We start from the raw sequence: 18,462 nt of genomic DNA, 5'->3' as shown, positions 1-18,462 counted from the left end.
TAACCCCTGATAAAAATCCAAAGTAAGATCTAGTTAGTAAACAAGCTGTGGAGAAGTTTAAAGCAGGATTAGCCCAGGTTGAAATATATGTCTGTAAAACAACTAGAAGCTCAGTCAGATATTTCATGTGTGAGTGTTTAAAGGCATCAGTCTTAGTGAATTCGGTATCTTGTGCTCCAATCTCATCACTTCATGGCCTTGCTGTTTGCAATGCATTATGTAATAACGTAATAAAAATCTGGCTTCAGAGTGTGATAAAATGTCATCAAAATCGCAAAAAGTAATACAATTCTTGAACATGTTTTGTTATACTTTGTGCTGCATTATGTAATAGCATCACTACAATAAAAAAAAAATAATGTAATGAAGTTGTGCATTATGCAACAACAATATTATGAGTCTGAGGGACATTTTAAAGGACAATTTATTTACAATTTATTGTCCAGTAAAATGTGTTATTGTGACAGGTGTAGACATAAGAATCCAAAAGAATTGCAGCTCTAATTATAGCAAAAGGTGCTTCTGGGAAGCATCGACTTTGGGGATGAATGCATCTCTTGGAAACCAATCAGTTTCATTCTGCTCTACAATTATGGACAACCTTCTCCATAAAGCTTGCTTTTTGAAAGGCACTTTAAAGCTGAATGATCCAACCTGTCCTTTAAGTTACAAAGATGTCCTTACAGCGCTGGACTGATTGATAAGTTTGTCTAAATAAGAAAGGTTTCTGGTGAGCGGCGTACCTGCTTCTGGTTGTTGAGGTGCATTTCACGGTCAGCCACCTCGTGCCGCAGCCTGTCCACATCCTGGCTGAGCTGCAGCCGGTCCTCCCGCTCATCAGAGGCCTCGTCCAGCTGCTTGGACAGGTAAAAGTTCTGGCGGTTCAGCTCAGCATTCTCCTGAGTCAGAGTGGTTAGCTGCTCCTCAAGATCAGTGATCACCTACAGAAGAATGGAAGAACTTGGATTTTGTTGAAAGAAAATACAAAATAAGCAGTATATTTAAAATAAAAGATTAACAATAAAAAAGGAGTTTCCTGTCCTCTACTTGTTCTGCTGGTTCCTATGAACAGCTAATATGCCAAGTGCATTTCCCCCCCACTGACTTATGAGCAGGTTTGCAGAAACATGATGTTAAATGAGATTAGATGTGAAAGGTGATCTGTCCTGGTTAAAGTAGTTCTAGTGGCCCCTGCAATACATGTGAACACATCTGTCCATGTGCTGAGGGTCGTCTTTGTAGAAGGTAGTGAGAAACTAGTATTTTAAAGAAAGAGCAGCAGGTGTGAGCCATCCTTAATATTTTGTCTTTGTTTCCAAAGAGCCAAACATTTATGTATTTTTTTAAAAGCACACCACATTTTTAGAAATGTTCATGGTTTGACTTTTTAATCAAATTAATCTACAGCAAGGCATAGATACAGTATGTAAACTGATTTGCTTTTTGAGCTCTTCTTTTTTTAAAACTTTCATTCAACATTATATGGTAAGATCAATTATATCTAAACGTTAAAAAAAAGATGAAAAATGAGAGCAAAAATGATGCGTATACATAAAAATGTATTTACTCCGGTTAGTTTAGCTTTCAATTCACCCACTGAGGTCTGATGAATTGTAATCTCCTAATTGGTACCGTTCTGCTGTTGTGGTTTAGGTCCCAAAATGCTGTTAAACTACTGCATGTCTTAAAGAGGATTTGTTTAAATTCCACATTAACATGCAGTCGGTTGTAGTTTGTCTCCATGTGTGAATAATTCTTCACAAGATATTTTTACATCTATTACATTTGTAGAGCCAAAAGCTCATTGATTTACCGTTTTCTCAACTTCAGCTTAAAAAACAGTAAATTTGTTGTCGTGTTTCAGTGTTTCTGACTGCATCTCTGGCAGCTGGTGGCGTTTCCTGTGTTTGGTCATTCATGGGTTCATACTGGGGTTTTGGGAACATTACCCTCATGTTTGCAGGTTGCTTGTTTTAAGCTTGACAGAGTTTTCCCCAGAAAACCTGCTAAGCCCGATGGTAGGGGCCCCAGAGGAGTTCACCAGCAGCCCAAAACATTTCTGTCAAATGTTGAGTTACAAAAATATGGAGGCACACAAGCAGGCATCAACAACTATAAACCTAGCTTAACAAGTCTTTGCTATAGCTGTTATTGGTGTATTTAAAAAAAACCCTATTTATAATAAACAATGCTTGGTCTTGTGGGCTGCCAGGTTTATAAAACACCCTGCTTTGACACAGAGGTATTATAGATAGGTCCGACTGCAGAGACCCGCATGTAATCCTTCAAATATTGTAGTGACTCTTCCATTAGTTGAAGCCGTCTAAAGGCAATCGAAACTAATAAATATTTTACTACTAATTAATCTATAAAAACCTGGCAACTCAAAAATAAAATCCACAGTTTTGACTTCTGCAAAAGTTTATTCAAGGATGGACAAATGTACTGAAAAGAAATTCTTGATTTGAAATGCTGTGTCCAAGGATTGTGCAGAAACTAATATGTATAAAATGTTTTCAGACAACCCCACTGAAAACATCTAAAGAGTCTAAAGAAAGATCAGTGATGAGGCATTGAATGTACTTATTGCAGAAACAGCTGTTGCTCTCCAGACCCCATGCCTGAGCCTTTCCCCTGGGAGTTGTGTGGGATGGCTGATGCCACATGCACTACCTACTTGACCGGGAGTCAAGAGTCAGTGCAGGCCTTTTGAGTGATAGCTCTCCCTGTAATGCAATACTGACAGTTTTCTCTGGGTTTTACCGATTTCTTACCCAAACAGACCACTCTGTCTGATTTTAACCAGATCACAGAGACTACAGTGATCCTGTCTGAAACTCTGTTGACTATCCTCTCAATTTAAATGACCCATTTCCATTAAATAGGAAAATTTCTCCAAAATACATGTGATATGCCATATGTTAAAATCTGATTTAAGGATGTCAAAGCTTTGAATAGGTACATATTATGTACCTATCATGTTTACAGAAGAAGAAAATACATTTCAACTAGTTTTTCTACCTGTTTGTCAAGATGTAGGCCATGCTAGTGAAGGAACACTGTAGCTGTGTTTCATTACAAATATGCACAAAGTAAATCTTTGTCAATATGCTGCTAATGTAAAAAAAAAAAAAAAAAAAACAGTTTCGCAATTGCAGTGTTTGCATTAAATAGGAAACGCAATTAAAATGACATGAATAAGTTTGTTCAATAAATCATTAATAATTATGGTAGCAACGGATGTAAACAGTTGAGATGAGAAATATTCATAATTCAGAACTATCAGCCATCATAAGAGACATCGGCGTCTTATTCAGGCGTTGGAGCGTCAAGTCTCAACTAAGCGACGTTTTGGATAAACTAGTCTGATTTTACAGAATAGATAAGGATTCAACACGTTGGAATGACACACAGCCTTTTATGACTGTATGATGCTGTGAGAGCTCTAGTGGCGTCAGATGCACATTGTCTAAAAATAATAAAATAAATATAAAATAAGTCTTCTTTGTTGTTTTCACCAGTGGTAACATCCAGCTGTTGATCATGTGACTCATGTGATGTGGAAAAAATTATTTCCACAATTATTTCATTCAATTTTGCAAAATACATCTGTTTTAATCGAAAAACGTGAGCTTTTTTCAAAAATGGGTGTTATTAAGGAAATTTGTTTTTGTGATTTCAATTTGCACAACTTTATGGTTAATGGAATCACAGCTACAAATACTGCGTTAATAAACTCTCCTATTTTTGCTGAATGACAGTCATATTTCACTAAACAGTTCGTGTGAGTTTGTCTATGTTGTGTTTAGACCATAACAATAGCAGAATATGGCCATCCTCTCTGCACAACGCATTTCTGATAAGTGTTATCAAATTAAGTAAGCGGTATAACAGAGACTAACAGCCAATCTTCAAACTCATCACACTGTTTAGACACAGCCGGAGTCTAAAACATGATCAAGAACAGCTTGTGAAAGAACTGAATGAATCAGCTCCCCTTTCTGAATGGCAAAGAGTGAAACCATAAAACCAGATCACAACTCAGCTATCTGCTGAGGAGAGCCACTCAGTTTCTAATTCTAAGACGAGATGAGCTGTATGAACAACGACGAAGGAATTTAATTCTTTTAGCCAAATTAATCTCTGTAAAGTGATAAAGTGGCATTTTGCCATTTCTTACCCAGAGAAAGTCTTACATTGTGTATGGATGTGTTTATTTCATTTGACCGAAACTGTCACTGCGGGTGTAATGTAATATGAGACAGATAATCTGTAAAAAATCAAATAAAACATAAAATAAAAAATAAAAAAATATTAAAAAAAAAAATACAAATAATAATAATATTAAGTTCCTCTCCCTTTTCCCAGACAAGAACTAGAAACAACCAATCAGAGTCAAGAGGTGAGTCTTAGCGCTGTCAGTGGCCATGACCGTTTATTCATTAATTACAGATTAATAATCAGTCATGAAGAAACGTTTGTTTCTCCTCCATTAGCACATTCAGCAGTTCACAGAGATGATTGACAACTCTAAGACCTTCCTCTTGGCTCTGATTGGTTGATTTTGACTGCATTTTTTTCACCACAGTAAAAAAAAAAAGCAGTTTCCAGAGAGGAGTTGGAGGAACTTGATTTTTCTCATGTTATACTGTCACGACATGATGACAGTTTTAATGTCATGTAAAAAACTTTTTTTTAAAATAAAAGTTACATACTGCAGCTTTACCCCCCAACAATTAGACTCCAGTGTTACATGAAGTATATAAGGATAGTGATATAATGCATTCATCATTTTAGCAAGATCTCTTGCTTATTTAGTCCAGGTATTCAGAAGTAGAAGTGGGCCAATTGTTTCATTAGTAAAAGGTCCGTTTTCTCCATCAGCCTTCACTAGCAGCTACGGCAGGAGAAATAAGGGTTAGACTGATGAGGCTCCATGCTAAAGCCTTTTTCTCTCGGCTCTAACAGGAACATGTAAACCATGCAGAACTTCAAGGAGGCAAAAGAAAGAAGCAGAGCTTTTAAGTACATAAATTAGCTGTCTGCTCAGCACTGACTCAGTGCGTCAGCTCCTCTAAGGAATGGAAGGGGAGTGACAACATCCACTGAATCCAAAAGGCGGGGCGCGAGATAAACTGTGTGAGGGCTGCAGGGGTGATCTGTCGTGCATCTATATTTACTCAACTCAACTGGCAATCAAATCAATTGAGCAACTTTCAGAGCTGCAGTAAATTGCATTGAGAGATTTACTTCCTCAACGCTGTTGAATGCAAATAGCTCGATTCTATTTGTGGAAGCTGTGGGTGTCAGTTTCCTTGATTGTAATTAACATTTACTGTGAGCTGAAGCTGCAAAATGCCGATAGATCTTTGCCTTCCTCTGAGTATGACTAAGCAGGAAATTGATAAGTAATCTATTGCCAAACTCAAAACGGAGTCTCTATTCTGAACCGACAAGGTTTTGACAGATTTGTTGTATACGACTAGAACATGTCCTTGTCTTTCCTTAAGGTCTGGATGATTTGAAAAAGTTCAGAAAAACACTTTCAACTGATCCAAAATGTGAGCAATCTGATTAGAGCTGGGCTGCCACTTATTCTTAAAATACAGAATAACCCTTTAATTGATGAAAACATTGTGTAATTCGTTTTAAATACTAAATATGGACAAATAAATAAAGACAGGTTAATAACACAATGATAGAAACTCTAGTTACGTTTAACAATGGAAGAAAACTGAATAAACGTACAGTTACTCCGCAAATCCAGAACAAACTTCTAGAAAACTGCAAAACAGCTGAAAACACTGAGCTCCTTTAAATCAAGGCTAAATATCCACGTGTTTGTAGCTGCCTTTAATTTATTGATAAATGGAGCATTTACCAATATATTTGATATATTTAGATACTGAATACAGTTGGTAACACATTTTTATATTATCCTACTTTTTTGTGTTATTGTTTAGGTCGTAATTTTGTCCAGACTGTACAGTACAGTCTTAAGTTTCTTATATTTATTGTTACATTTTACCTTTGTGTGAATCTGCATCTTTACATTCATCATCTGAATTTGTCTATTCTGTCCTATTAACATGTGTTTTTCAGTTTTTTATAATGCTAAATAATAAAATTAAAAAAGCACTTAAAATACTAAATATGAATCTCAATACTTCTTGCGACCATATTTTTATATATATAACTTCTGCTGATGCAAAGTGCTGCAGGAGTTTGCTGTCTGCTCAGTAAAAGTAGTGACAGCCCTGCTTTTACTTTTCCACTTGAAATGTGGCAACCTTAGATAAAAGGTTAATGGAAAAACCATGTTGCTTCAGCAAAGTTCTGGCCTTCCGTTAATAATATATAAGAAATTAAAATTCTTTCTTCACAGTTCCATGTGTTCCCTACAGAGTATTCTGCTCTCAGATGACAAATTTACTTATGACTCAGAATATCTAAGGGTGTCTCCAGAGCTGCTTGGTCTGCTTTAAATGGACCAGAGTTTGTTTCCTTCTTCCTTCTGAACTCTGGAGCTGTTTTCTCAAAGTGGGAAAGCAGACAGCCTATTCAGGATCAAAATGAACCAACAGGAGACAAAGATGTGATCTGAAAGCTTGAAATCCTTGAAACACATCACTCTGTGTCTTTGTAGCAGCAGCACATGTCGACCTGCGTTTCCATTCACCATTTAAGTGCACTATTTGACATTTCAAAGATAAACGTGCTTAATGGAAACACAACAGCTCTGAAAAAATCTCTTTGGCGCTTGGATGAGGTGTGTTTTTTTGGTCATATCGAAATTTGTTTATTTTGCAAAACCGCAATGGGAATCACAGCAAAGAAGACAACAGGAAGTGGCAGAAGGCCTGTTTTCTTCTGCTGATGCAAAGTGCTGCAAGTCTTATGTAGACTTTTTGTCTACATAAGATTATTTGCATGTGATTTTAATTGTGTTTCTTTGTGTTTGGAAACACTGCAATTGTAAAATTGTGTTTTTTCGACATTATTGACAAAGTTTTCCACATATTTGTAATGGAAACATAGACATTGCATCTCACCTCTGTGAGAAAAAGTTGGTAGCTGTTAGCTAGCAACTTTTGTAAATGCATTACATTGTTTAAGTGAGTTGATCAGCTGTGAAAAGTGCAGTGTGAAATTAAGGTGTGTAATTGATCACATTATCTAAATTCTTTTTCAACAATGAAGAAGCTGCATTATACAGTACACGTCACACTGCAAACACTATTCAGCCAGCGGAATGCAAACACATCTGAAGAAAGAGTGATGAACTTGCAAACAAGCCATCAGATTTGCTGTCACATTGTTCAGACTGATAAAGATGCAACTCTTTATCAGTCGAGTGGAGAGCGCGGATCGAACAAACCAGCCCAATCTGCCAACGTGGTGGAGAAACGGTTACCGTGGGAGATCCTGTTCCACTTCCTGTCAACTAACTGCACCGTTACTCTTTGCAGACATAATGCTTTGTGGAGAAACACTGATGACAATCTTACACGAGGTTGGAAAGAGGTGCTGACATGTTCACACTAGAAACAAAACAGTCTCCATGACAACAGACCAGGGCACTAATGTTGACAGGGCACTCTGAACTACATGTTCTGTTTTTTTAAACATACTTCACAAAAACATCACTACCTTTGTTCTGTCTTTACCTAACACTCTTTTGTTATGCTAGATTTTTAGTTAATTTTTATTGTAAAGCACCTAGTGTTTTATTTTTAAGTTTACTTACTCACTACTTCTGTTGCGGCTCAAAGTTTTAAAAATTTAATTCCAGGTAAACATACCCAGAATATAACTTCTTGTCCTGTTTTTGATTCCTGTTAGAGTTAATGTTGCATGTTTTGGTCCAACAACACCATGTTTAATTTAAGATGAAATCTAATGTTTACTTTGTAGAAAATGTAAGCACCAAGACTATGAGTCCAGACAATACTGTGTCTAATAGTTGCAAAAGTTAGCAACAGATCTTTCAACCAAATAAAAAGCTGAGATAATGTAATTTGCTTAATATTTCATCTCTAATCTACAATTTTTTAAATTAAGATTTGTGTGTGAAATGAAATGTGTGGGTTTTGGAGCCATATAAAAAAAAATCAAATTAATGTGGCATCCTTTTTTGTCAATATCAAACACCACAGAATGAAAGTAAACCAAAAACAATAACGGTGTGGAACTTTAGGGGATTTTCCATATTATCTAAAAACTCAGTGAAGACTGCTTTCGGTCACCAGGCTCCCTTACTGTGGAAGCAGCTTCCTGTTTTCATCAAAATGTAGACACTGTTTATTTGTAATACTATATTTTTATCAGATCTTAAGGAGCAAAGTATTTAAATCAACTGCTGATTAAACCAGGATATATCAGCAGGCAAAAACATTTCTTAACCTTAATGCTTTATGTAACTGTGCTAATTACAAGGAAGAGGATGTGAAAGCGTCAGTGGAGAGGCTCCATCACATGAAGCACTTCTGAAAATGTTCACCCAGGATGAGAGCAGGAGATATTATTGGAGGATCAGCCAAGCCGTGCTAATGAATTCTCATCATTTGGAATCTTGTGCAAAGAAAGTATTCATGTTCTTGTTCCTAGTAATTTAGCTTAACATTTTTATGTTTTATTTAATATAGAGAATACAATCTGCAACTTTGTCTTAAACAAACTGTCCCTGAGTGCAAAGTGAATATGATGTTACCAAACAGATCAGTGATGCATTATCGTCTGAGATAATCACTGCTTGCAGAGACCCCAGCAGTGAACAGAAGGCTGCACAGCTGCCAGTTCAAAAGTTATTTTTATGCATTTCATTTATTGTGCCATAATTTTAAAATATGTATGCTTCAACTCAGTTTCTTTTGAATGTAGTTTCATTCTGAAAAACAGCTCTAAAACTTTAAAAATATTTCAGCATAAACATTTAAAAATAAAACTTAGCAGTATCTAATTCTCAATAATCAAATCTAAACATGTCATAGCTGTGATTTCTGTTAAAATTCAGGCATTGATGGGAGGGCACAATGTTTGATTGGCCCTAACCAGCAGCATAGTTCGCTTGTGCCTTGGACCAGCTCTGGCTAGTAAACAAATATTGTTTACATTTGTTTACTAGACACATGTAAACAAATGTTTACATTTTTATGTTTTACATTTTAAATGTAATTGATATTTGCAGTCCAGAACTGGAGATGAAGAATCACTGGTTATCACATTTCTATCATTTCACAGTAAATCTTGACAAAATATTCAATGCTTTCACTAGAGCAATTAATAATCTTGAGAATTAATCCACTTAAAAAAGTATTTGGAATAACAATGAATAAATGAACAATTTATTTTAACAGTGATTTAGTGTTGCTCTGAAAAACAGTGAATTCATAATACAATTTAAATGCTGTCAAAAAGGTTAATCACCAGATGCGTTTCCATTGAATATATTATTGCGAATTTGACATTTCAAAAGTAAATTTGCTTAATGGGAACACCAATTTTGAAAAAAAATTGTTTTTTGATGAAAAGTTTTGCTGCTAGGAAGAGATTATTTTTTTGGCTGTATTTCATATAACTGGAATGGAAACTTTTTACATCACACGAGTCACATGATTAACATCCAGATGTTGCCACTGGTGCAAACCACGAAGAAGAAGAAGACAGGAAATAGAGGCGTGGCATAATTTTTATATTATTCCTGTGTAATTTTAATTGCATTTCTTATTGAATGGAAACACTGCAATCGCAAAATTGTGTTTTTGCGACATTAGCGAAATACTGAAAGCTTTCCGCAAAGTTAGATTATTTCAGTATGTTATTGAGAAGTAATATATTATAAAGAAAAGAGGTGCAAGAGCTGCAGGGACACAAACAGGCTATTTAAGTTGTGTGTGATGATTCAGGAGGTGTTCAGGGAAGGAAAGCTGTCAATAACAAGAAGCAATGAAACGGCAGGAAAAAATAAAAAAGGAGCAACTCACTGCACAGCTGTCTCTCAAGGCATCGTACTTGCGTTGTATCTCATCTCTGTGTGCCTATGAAACATGGCAAGAGAGACAGGGAGACATCACTGCCAAAATGACATGACACCAAAGCTTAGAGGATGATGCTTCTTTGCTTTCTGCCTTCCTTACTCTGAGAACAGTGATCTCCTCCTCGGCCTCTGCAGTGGTCTCCTCCAGCTCGGTCTTGGCCTGCTGCAGTTGGCTCTCCAGAGCGTGGCGAGCCGCCTGAAGGTTGGTAATTTGAGATTCCCGCTCTTGCAGCGACAGGGTCAACTCTGTCACCTGGCGCTTAATTTCCAACTTTTGCTCCTCGTTCTCCAGTCCGATCTACATGGGAAAATGAATCCCCTCATTTACAGCTGCAGCCAGAAAGTCAGAGGCATGTTGACCTGTCAAAGCTTTCCACAGGGATCAGACAACAGCAGTGGCACCTCTAGAAACTTTTTATGGCCAGACATGACCAGAAAAAAATTTAGGTGGGCAGAGACTAAAAATAAAATAACAAAATGTGTCAATATAAAAACATTTTTTATATGTACATTCATTTACTTATTTATTGGGTTTACATTTATTTTTTGAGTCAAGAAGACAGCTCTTCTTGACTCAAAAAAAGACAGAGAGAAAAAGTCTGCTAAATAAAACAGCTTCACATTTGACTCCCCCTAAATATCTTCTCACCTCCCGGAGCCGAGTCTCCAGCTCCAGCACGCGGCTCTTGTTGCTCTGCTCCTGCTGACTCATTTTCTCCAGATGCTCCTCCAGTTTGGCGTTCTGGGCTTCCAACTTCCCGGCCTGAGACTCCAGGTAAAACTTCTGCTGTCGAAGCTCCGAGATCATCTCTTCCTGGGCTTTCCTGATGCGATCACACATTGATCTGAGCAAGCGCTTTAACAGAAGGTTATGCAGCAGAGGCACAATCTAAATCAGTCGCAGTAGCTGCTGGATATGATTTATTAAAGGCTGTGCACAAGCTTCCTTCACTCTTCACAGAAAAATGACGTGAAAAGCTGTGGCCTACACTTTGATAAAGGCAGATCTGTGAGATATTTGATAGTTTAGGTGGAAGATGTGTTTTTATGTGGATGCTTACATGTTTTTCTGGGTGTAGATGCTGCTGTTAGCTGCCAGTTTATTAGCCTCTGACAGCTCTGCAATTCTCTGCTCCAGGCTGTTCATCTTTGAGTCCATTGCATTAATGGTCTGAAAAAAAAAAAAAACATGTTTCAATTTGACATTTACAAACTTCTGCATATGTTGCATTTAGGTCAAATTTGTTGCAGGCTCCTTTTTTGTGTTGCGCAACAAGATTTGTTTTTCCAAATGTAAAATATATGTCAGTATGATCAACGTTAAAATAAGCCTGAGAACTGTGCCTTTGCCAAGCTGGTCAGTTCTTACCGCCTTCTGTTCACTGATGATGCTGCACTTCTCCCGCACCTCCTCCTCATATTTGCTCTGACTGGACTCCAGCATCTCCTTATCAGCCATGTCCGCCTTCATCTGAGCCTCCAGCACCTGTTCAATGCCAGCCGGCCCACAGAACCACAACCAGGATGTCACTTAGCGGCACAGGGAACGGTGTGAAGATGACATAGTGTAGATTTTCCAAGCATAAAGCACAGCTGACTGAGCCAAAACATGGACAATAAATATGCAGTAACGGTGAGAGGTGTACCGACATTCATCATTTTAGAACCTAGAATAGGGTCATTAAGTTTTTTAAATTTTTTAACTTGTTTGTTTTGAGAGGGTTATGTTTTTTTAGTGCAAGTCATTGAAGTTGTATGCTGTATGATTACTCCACCTAACGAAAAACATTTGAAATGTATTGTTAAAATCCCAAAATAATTCTACATCAATGCTGATGATAAGTTAGTAAACTTCTCACATCCTGAAAGTGAATGTTGATATGCCTGTGGGATGTGATTTCCTGTATTTGGTGACCAAACCTTTATTTTGTCTTCATAGAGCTTTTCCTTCTGTTTCAGATGGGTTTCCAGCCGTTGGGCGGTCGACTGGGTCTCTCGCAGATTCTCCTCCAACTCCTACACAAAAACACAAATGAGTGACGATCGGAGGCTAAAAGCAGCAAAAGGCAACCATAAACTAACCCAGTGAATTGGGTTTTATACAGACTTTAATTATGGCAGTTTTTAATTGTTGAAAATATTCTATATACATTTCTTGTGCCGGAAATTTCTTATAAATCTAGAAATCTGAAGGAAGTCATCTTTCAAAATGAACATGGACAGTTTTTCTTTGCAACACCTTTGCCAGCAGCTTTCATAAAGCATTGTTGACAGGAGACAGTATTCATAACTGTATGCTGACTCTCGGTTTGTAAAATGAGAAAGAAAGGAAGCTCATAAAATCTCTTTATCAAAACATGGACTACTTTTCTTTTTGACGGATTCTTTATTGGTCTTATGAAGAGCACAGACTGACTGGCTGTAGCTAGATGGTGACTGGAACAGGAACATTTTTATTATTGACCGGCCTTGATTAGTGACCAGCAGACTGATTTTTTGCACCAAACCTAAGTGCTAACAGGTTGCTAACAGCAACACTTTGGTGTGAAAATTGCAACAAAGGAAAGTTTCAGTAAGGCTGTCAAAAGAGAAATTAAAAGTGAGAAGAAGCTCAAAAATTTTGAGAACCTTGTAGAAAGGCTCTACTGATTAAACAGGGAACACACACAGAGACTGTTTACAGTTTGTAATGTTAACCACGCTAATTAGGCTAACAGTATAATTATGCTAATGGTGCTAAAGGCTAACATAAGATGCTAAATGGTCTAAAATGTCAACTCTTTAATCAATTGTTTTTATAAAGAGTGAAATACTGTTGACCTGCGGAGCTGTGTGATCTGCTGCCTCACAGACATAAATAATAATAGTAGTGACAAAATAAATGCTGCTTAGGTTCCTGCAGAGACATAATACAAATTTGAATGATTTACTAACATTATAGATGAGTAAATGAGAGCTTCTTTTAAATTATTTTTTATTATCCTGTGGTGTGAATTAAAAACCTGTTACATAACATAGCAAATGAGACATGCTGTGATTTTTTAAAGTTTTGTTTAAAGATACTCTTGCACCAATAACCTGAAGGATTTTTACTGCATCTTTTGATTTTCAGTCATGAAGAGAAAACTTTATAATCTTTGACTTTTCTTAAGTCAGATTTTAAGACTTAAGAACCTATTACTATTACTATTTACTGTTGAGAGAGTAAATACTCTCAACATTTTATTGTTGAGACTATTTAAATTTTATGCCAGAAGTAGAAAGCGATATTTAGCATGTCACTTATAGTTCCAAAGAAGAAATTTTAAGGAATCTGCTCTCCAGAAAATGACGACAAGCTCATATTCCGAATGTGGCTTTTGTGACTCCTCTATAAGAGCCGAAAAGATAAAAGGTGAGTTACCAGAATCTTTTCTGCCATCTGCTGAATCTGCTGGGATTTGCTCTGAAGTTCGTCTTTCAGTTTAGTCTCACGGCGCTCAACAATCTCCAACCTTTTCACTTGGTTCTCAAGAGTCTTCCTTCCATCCTGAAGATAAGAACACAAACAAAAAACAAAGATAATGCACAAAAACATGAGGGAATGTTTTATTTAAAAGGGGTAGTATTATGTGTTTTCCAACCACATAATGTCATTTTATATCACAACTAACATAGTGCTATAAAATGCAAAATGTTAGTTGTGCATTTTTGCAAATTAGATGGTCTGACGGAGAAATCCAAACACTTGTTGAAACACACAGACGTTTTGACATGCTACAAAAAAGTCACAGCACAAATGTTCGTCAGGGGGTGCAACAACTTGTCTTCTTGGGAACATAAGGCCTCTTTGTGCTTTGTGGCATCCTGCAGCAGATTTATTTATCCAACACTTTCAGAGTTTTTTTTTTCCTTATGTGGCCAAATAAATGATTCCATCATAAATCCTGACAGAGAGGTGCAGTAGACGCGTACCTCCGTCTCACGGAGACGTCTGCGCAAGCTGTCGCTGGAGTCCTCCTTGTTCTGCAGCCTCTCCAGGTCCCGCTCAAGGCGCTCTTTGGCCATTTTCATGCTCTGAAGATGGTCTGTGGCCTCAGCACTGGCCTTTGATGTCTGGAAAAGAAAAGAACTTCACTGATGTCTCTATAAAGGCCATTTTAAACACTAACTTTACTTTGTTTACCTACTCTGATTACATTTTAACTTTTTGTTTCTTTTATATGTTTCAGTCTTGAATTACTCTTTTGGTTATGGATGTATGAAAAACTATTCAGGTGGAAACGCTTTTTATGAGTTTCCACCTTAATACTTATATGTACTAATAAAGTTCATAGAAGTATATTTTATATTTATAATGTATATTTACACCCCATCAAATCAAACAGAGAAGTCTTCATTTTAGAATATGATTTAACAAAGTACATCACATCAACCAGCTCTTTTAGGAATTAATAAGCCCTGATGTACAAGTAAAGTGTCACATGCTGATTATTTAACAAACTGGTTTGTCCAGAGTCAAATCTACTTATTAAAGAATCTTCAACCCTCAAACCTTTTCACTGCAAAAACACAAAATCTTACCAAATATTTTTGGTCTAGTTTCTAGTGCAAAAATATCTTAGTACACTTGAAACAAGACTGTTAAGTCACAAGTACAAAAAATAGGAGCTTGTTTTAAGTTAATAATTCCTTAATATTGATGAAAACATACTCGTTCCACTAGCAGATTATTTCACTTATAACATGCGAACAATGTGAAATAATCCGCCAGTGGAGCTAGTACAGTCAGCAGAACGTCCTTTATTTTTAACTACATGGGAGGTGTTTAAATATTCATTTCAAACAAAAGGCAGTTAGGACGAAATGATCTAATTCAGCACATTAAAGAGGAACCTTTCTATTCCTCTGTGTATTCAGAAAGACAATGTGATGGCTCTCTAAGCAGACAGTTAATAAGAAACAGATTCCAAGAGAGAGACACAGAATGAACGAGGTCAGGAGAGGTGAAAAGGTAAGATATAGACCCATCTGAAATGGTAAAACGTCTCTCTTCTGCATTTGGAATGACAAGCCTCTATAAATTATTCATTATTCTTCTTAAAGTTTTCTACCTTCGCAAGCTTCTCTTGTAGATCCTGGATCTTCACCTGCTGCTCAGCACTCGCCTAAGAACAAAGCAGACATTTGGATATTAAAAGAATCCTGTATCCTTTATAAAGCTTCTATAAAAAAATACATTAATATTTAAACATTGATGTTTAGCAAATACAACAGACAGTTTTTATAATAACTGTAGCAACTTCTTAATCTACCTTTTCCAGTTTGGTGATCATTTCCTCTACCTCTGCTTTGCCCTGCTCTTTGGCCTGTAATGACAGAGGAATGTTTATAAAAATTACTTCTCAGAATTACTTAATATTACAATTTCCATTAACTATAATATTCTCCCATTTTAAAATGGTAAAAATACCACAAGTTTCTGTTTCTACTTTTGAATCATGAACAGCTTCAGTGCCGGTGAAGACCTTTTGAATCCTGTGCTGATGGTCTGCAGCCTTCCTCTTCAGTTCCTCATTGGCTTGTCGAGACTCCTTCAGTTCTGCCTCATACAGGTCGCTACGGCGACGGGCAGCAGAGAGGTCCTCCTCCAGCTGCCTAATAGAAACCCGCATCTCCTCTACTTGAGCCTGGTACTCCTGTGCAGCAGCAAAGGAAACAACGAATAAGTCAACATGGTGGGAGAGCCAACAGAAGAGATTTGAGTACAGAATAAACAGTAATACAGTAATACAGTAATAAACTAATGTTAAATTAATGTTTAATTTAAAGATAAGTTTTCTGTATTTTGATTATTTGTTTTGATGTGGCTTCATAAAATATAAAATACTAAAAGGAAGGTTTGTCCAAGTAACATTCATGTAAGGTCTTTGTACAATAAAAAAGTTACATTTTTAAAAGTTTAATAATCAACAAAATTTTTACTTAAATTTTTGAGGGGAAGTTTAATGTATTTTCCAGGCACATGGTGCCATTTTATAGCACAATCAAGTAACTATGCTAACTTCAGTTCTTATAGAAATGCTATGTATATTTGTATCAAATATGGCTTAAAAGAAATTCCACCTTCACAAACTAATTACATAGCTCCTCTGTTAAGCCTTTAACAACATTTTTACCAGTGAAGTAGCTCCCATAATGCTACTTCACTGCAGTTATACCAGATGTTTGCTAATTGCTGCTGGCTAGTTTGAAGGAGCTGAATAGGGGAGTTATAGAGGGAGGGCTGCTCTGTGAGGAGGAAACCCAGAAACTGCAGCTCAGAGGAGGAGCTCCTCCTCGAAGGCGGAGCTAGGTTCACTCAGGCGTTTTGCACAGCTGAATGGTTGCCACGGAAGATTATAGGATTTCTCAAACATGCATGAAATAATCAAAGCAACACTCCCGGAATGTTTTTGATAAGGGAATGACATTATAATGTGATGCAAAGCTCAAAAAAGATGACATAATTCTGCCCCTTAAAAACACAACATTGAGACATTTGTGGTAAGAACCTTTGTAGCTGTGAACCTTTTCTTTTTATCTTTGCAACTTTAAAAACATTAACTTGACACTTTCCAAGCTGAAAACTGGCTGCCTGTAAAGGTGAGAAATGTTCAAAGCCAAACAATGAAACAAAAACAGGAACAAATGAACGTGACTCTCAATTTTCTATGCAGCTTAAAGCATGTGTCCTTTCTTGTATAACAAAGCTCCTGAAAACAATCCAGTCTTGTCCCTGGTTCAAGTGCTACATGAAGAGGCGGTGTATGCATGACTGCATGTCACTGCATGAATGTAAAAGCTGATACTTGCAAACGATGCTGCTGTTTTGCAAAGTCACTGTTGAGATGAGATTTTATTTGGTTAAATCAAGGTTGCAATAAAGAAAAGTAATTACCTACAGTATGTCAAAATAAATGGATTTTGATTCACTGTTAAAACTTTAAAACTTGTGGCATACATTTGTGTTCATCCCCCTTTACTCTGACACACCTAAATCTAATCTAGTACATCCATTTGTCTTCAGAAGTCTAAATGGAGTTCAACTGTGTGTCATTTCATCTTAGTATAAATCCAGCATGTGAAGGCATCAGAGGTTTGTTAAGGCAAAAAAATAAAAATAAAAATAAATAAATAAATACACGTCTCATTTCTGTGTTCAAGCAAAAAAAAAAGTTAAGGCAATACCCAGGAGAAATAAATAACACATAAAATCAATAAAAAGACATTTTTAAACCTACAATAAACACAATTGTCACAATTAGTAACTTAACCATTACATTTAGAAAGTAAATAAACTGAAAGTTGTTAGAATTAGAACTAAATAAGAGATAATAAATAGCTGTAAAGGCCACATGAATAGATAGACACAGATAAACTACAAATCCAGGTAAAAAAAAAATACTGGCACTAATCTAAGAGAAATAAATCCAGATGTAACAAAGAAAATAACACAAGAATAAACTAGGCACAAAAAAACTGAACAAAGGCCACAACCATAATGGCAATAACAAACGACTAAATGTAAGTCAGTTCTTACTATCCATATGAATGTGTGCAATACATGCATTGCTTATGGCTACATAAAGTGCCATGTCTTTTAACCTTTTCTTGTTTTAAGTGACTTTTTCACAAATTCTTTGTCTCAGAAAAAAAACCTGCCCCTGATCTCTGCACTTTGTTGAACCAACAGCGTATGACTTCTTAATAAAAATGATAAACAGCACAGTCATATGACGGAGCGTGGGAGGCAGATGCTTTTTAAGATGAAAAGCTGAATTTAGCTGGTGTTGAGAGCCCTGCAGAGAGGCACCAAGGGGAACACAGAGGAGTATAATAAGCATGAGCAACAAATGCATCATCATAAAATTGAAGAAACAGACAATCCTCTTACAGTTTTAAAAATGCTCCAAAGTGTTGGCTTCATGCAGTGATTAGGCAATTGTTTGATTCAGTGTTTGAGATTTGTTCCAGTATTGTGAGGTCTTTTTTGTTGGGTTTTCTTCCCAACTAAGCACAAACTTGTACAAAGTTGTCTGTTTTTGGCTAAGCTCTGGGAAACTGATTGTAAATGATTTTCAGAGAGGCAAACTCACAATAAAGCTGCAAACATGGGGGATTACCATTTCAGATCAAACTAAAAGCCCAGATCTTATATTTGATCCAAACCTAGGTTTTGTACTTAGGACTATATACTATGGACTTTACAGTCACACTGTACCATTTCATAACATAGTTAAGGAACTATGTTACCTTCAATTGTTGTAAAACATGACTTAAAAGAAATTTCACTTTGCAATTTAGCCTCTGTCTCTTTATAAACTCCTGCTCTTTCTGAAACTCTGCCTTCAGGAAGTCATCATAACATGACTCCGCTATTAACCCTTTAACAGCGTTTTACCAAG

At 36.5% G+C, this 18,462-nt stretch overlaps 1 protein-coding gene across 6 annotated transcripts in view; it reads right to left on the bottom strand.

Moving 5' to 3' along the window:
• The window catches only part of citb (citron rho-interacting serine/threonine kinase b), a 61,557-nt gene that overhangs the window by 25,308 nt on the left and 17,787 nt on the right, over positions 1-18,462 (bottom strand). For all 6 annotated transcript variants that reach the window (XM_081611296.1, XM_081611295.1, XM_081611292.1 and 3 more), the window contains exons 5-16: positions 15,544-15,714; positions 15,331-15,384; positions 15,130-15,183; positions 13,991-14,131; positions 13,440-13,565; positions 11,957-12,052; positions 11,406-11,522; positions 11,098-11,207; positions 10,686-10,860; positions 10,137-10,334; positions 9,984-10,037; positions 744-941 (exon numbers count right to left, since the gene is read on the bottom strand). In XM_081611296.1, coding sequence (XP_081467422.1) covers positions 744-941; positions 9,984-10,037; positions 10,137-10,334; positions 10,686-10,860; positions 11,098-11,207; positions 11,406-11,522; positions 11,957-12,052; positions 13,440-13,565; positions 13,991-14,131; positions 15,130-15,183; positions 15,331-15,384; positions 15,544-15,714 — 1,494 coding nt within the window. The remainder of the gene's footprint in view (positions 1-743; positions 942-9,983; positions 10,038-10,136; positions 10,335-10,685; positions 10,861-11,097; positions 11,208-11,405; positions 11,523-11,956; positions 12,053-13,439; positions 13,566-13,990; positions 14,132-15,129; positions 15,184-15,330; positions 15,385-15,543; positions 15,715-18,462) is intronic.

Source organism: Poecilia reticulata, chromosome 9 (assembly GCF_904066995.2).
Source record: "Poecilia reticulata chromosome 9, P_reticulata-male-v2, whole genome shotgun sequence".
Lineage (NCBI taxonomy): Eukaryota > Metazoa > Chordata > Actinopteri > Cyprinodontiformes > Poeciliidae > Poecilia > Poecilia reticulata.
The sequence above is the reverse complement of the archived record's forward strand: the minus strand, read 5'-3'. Positions and strand labels throughout refer to the sequence as shown.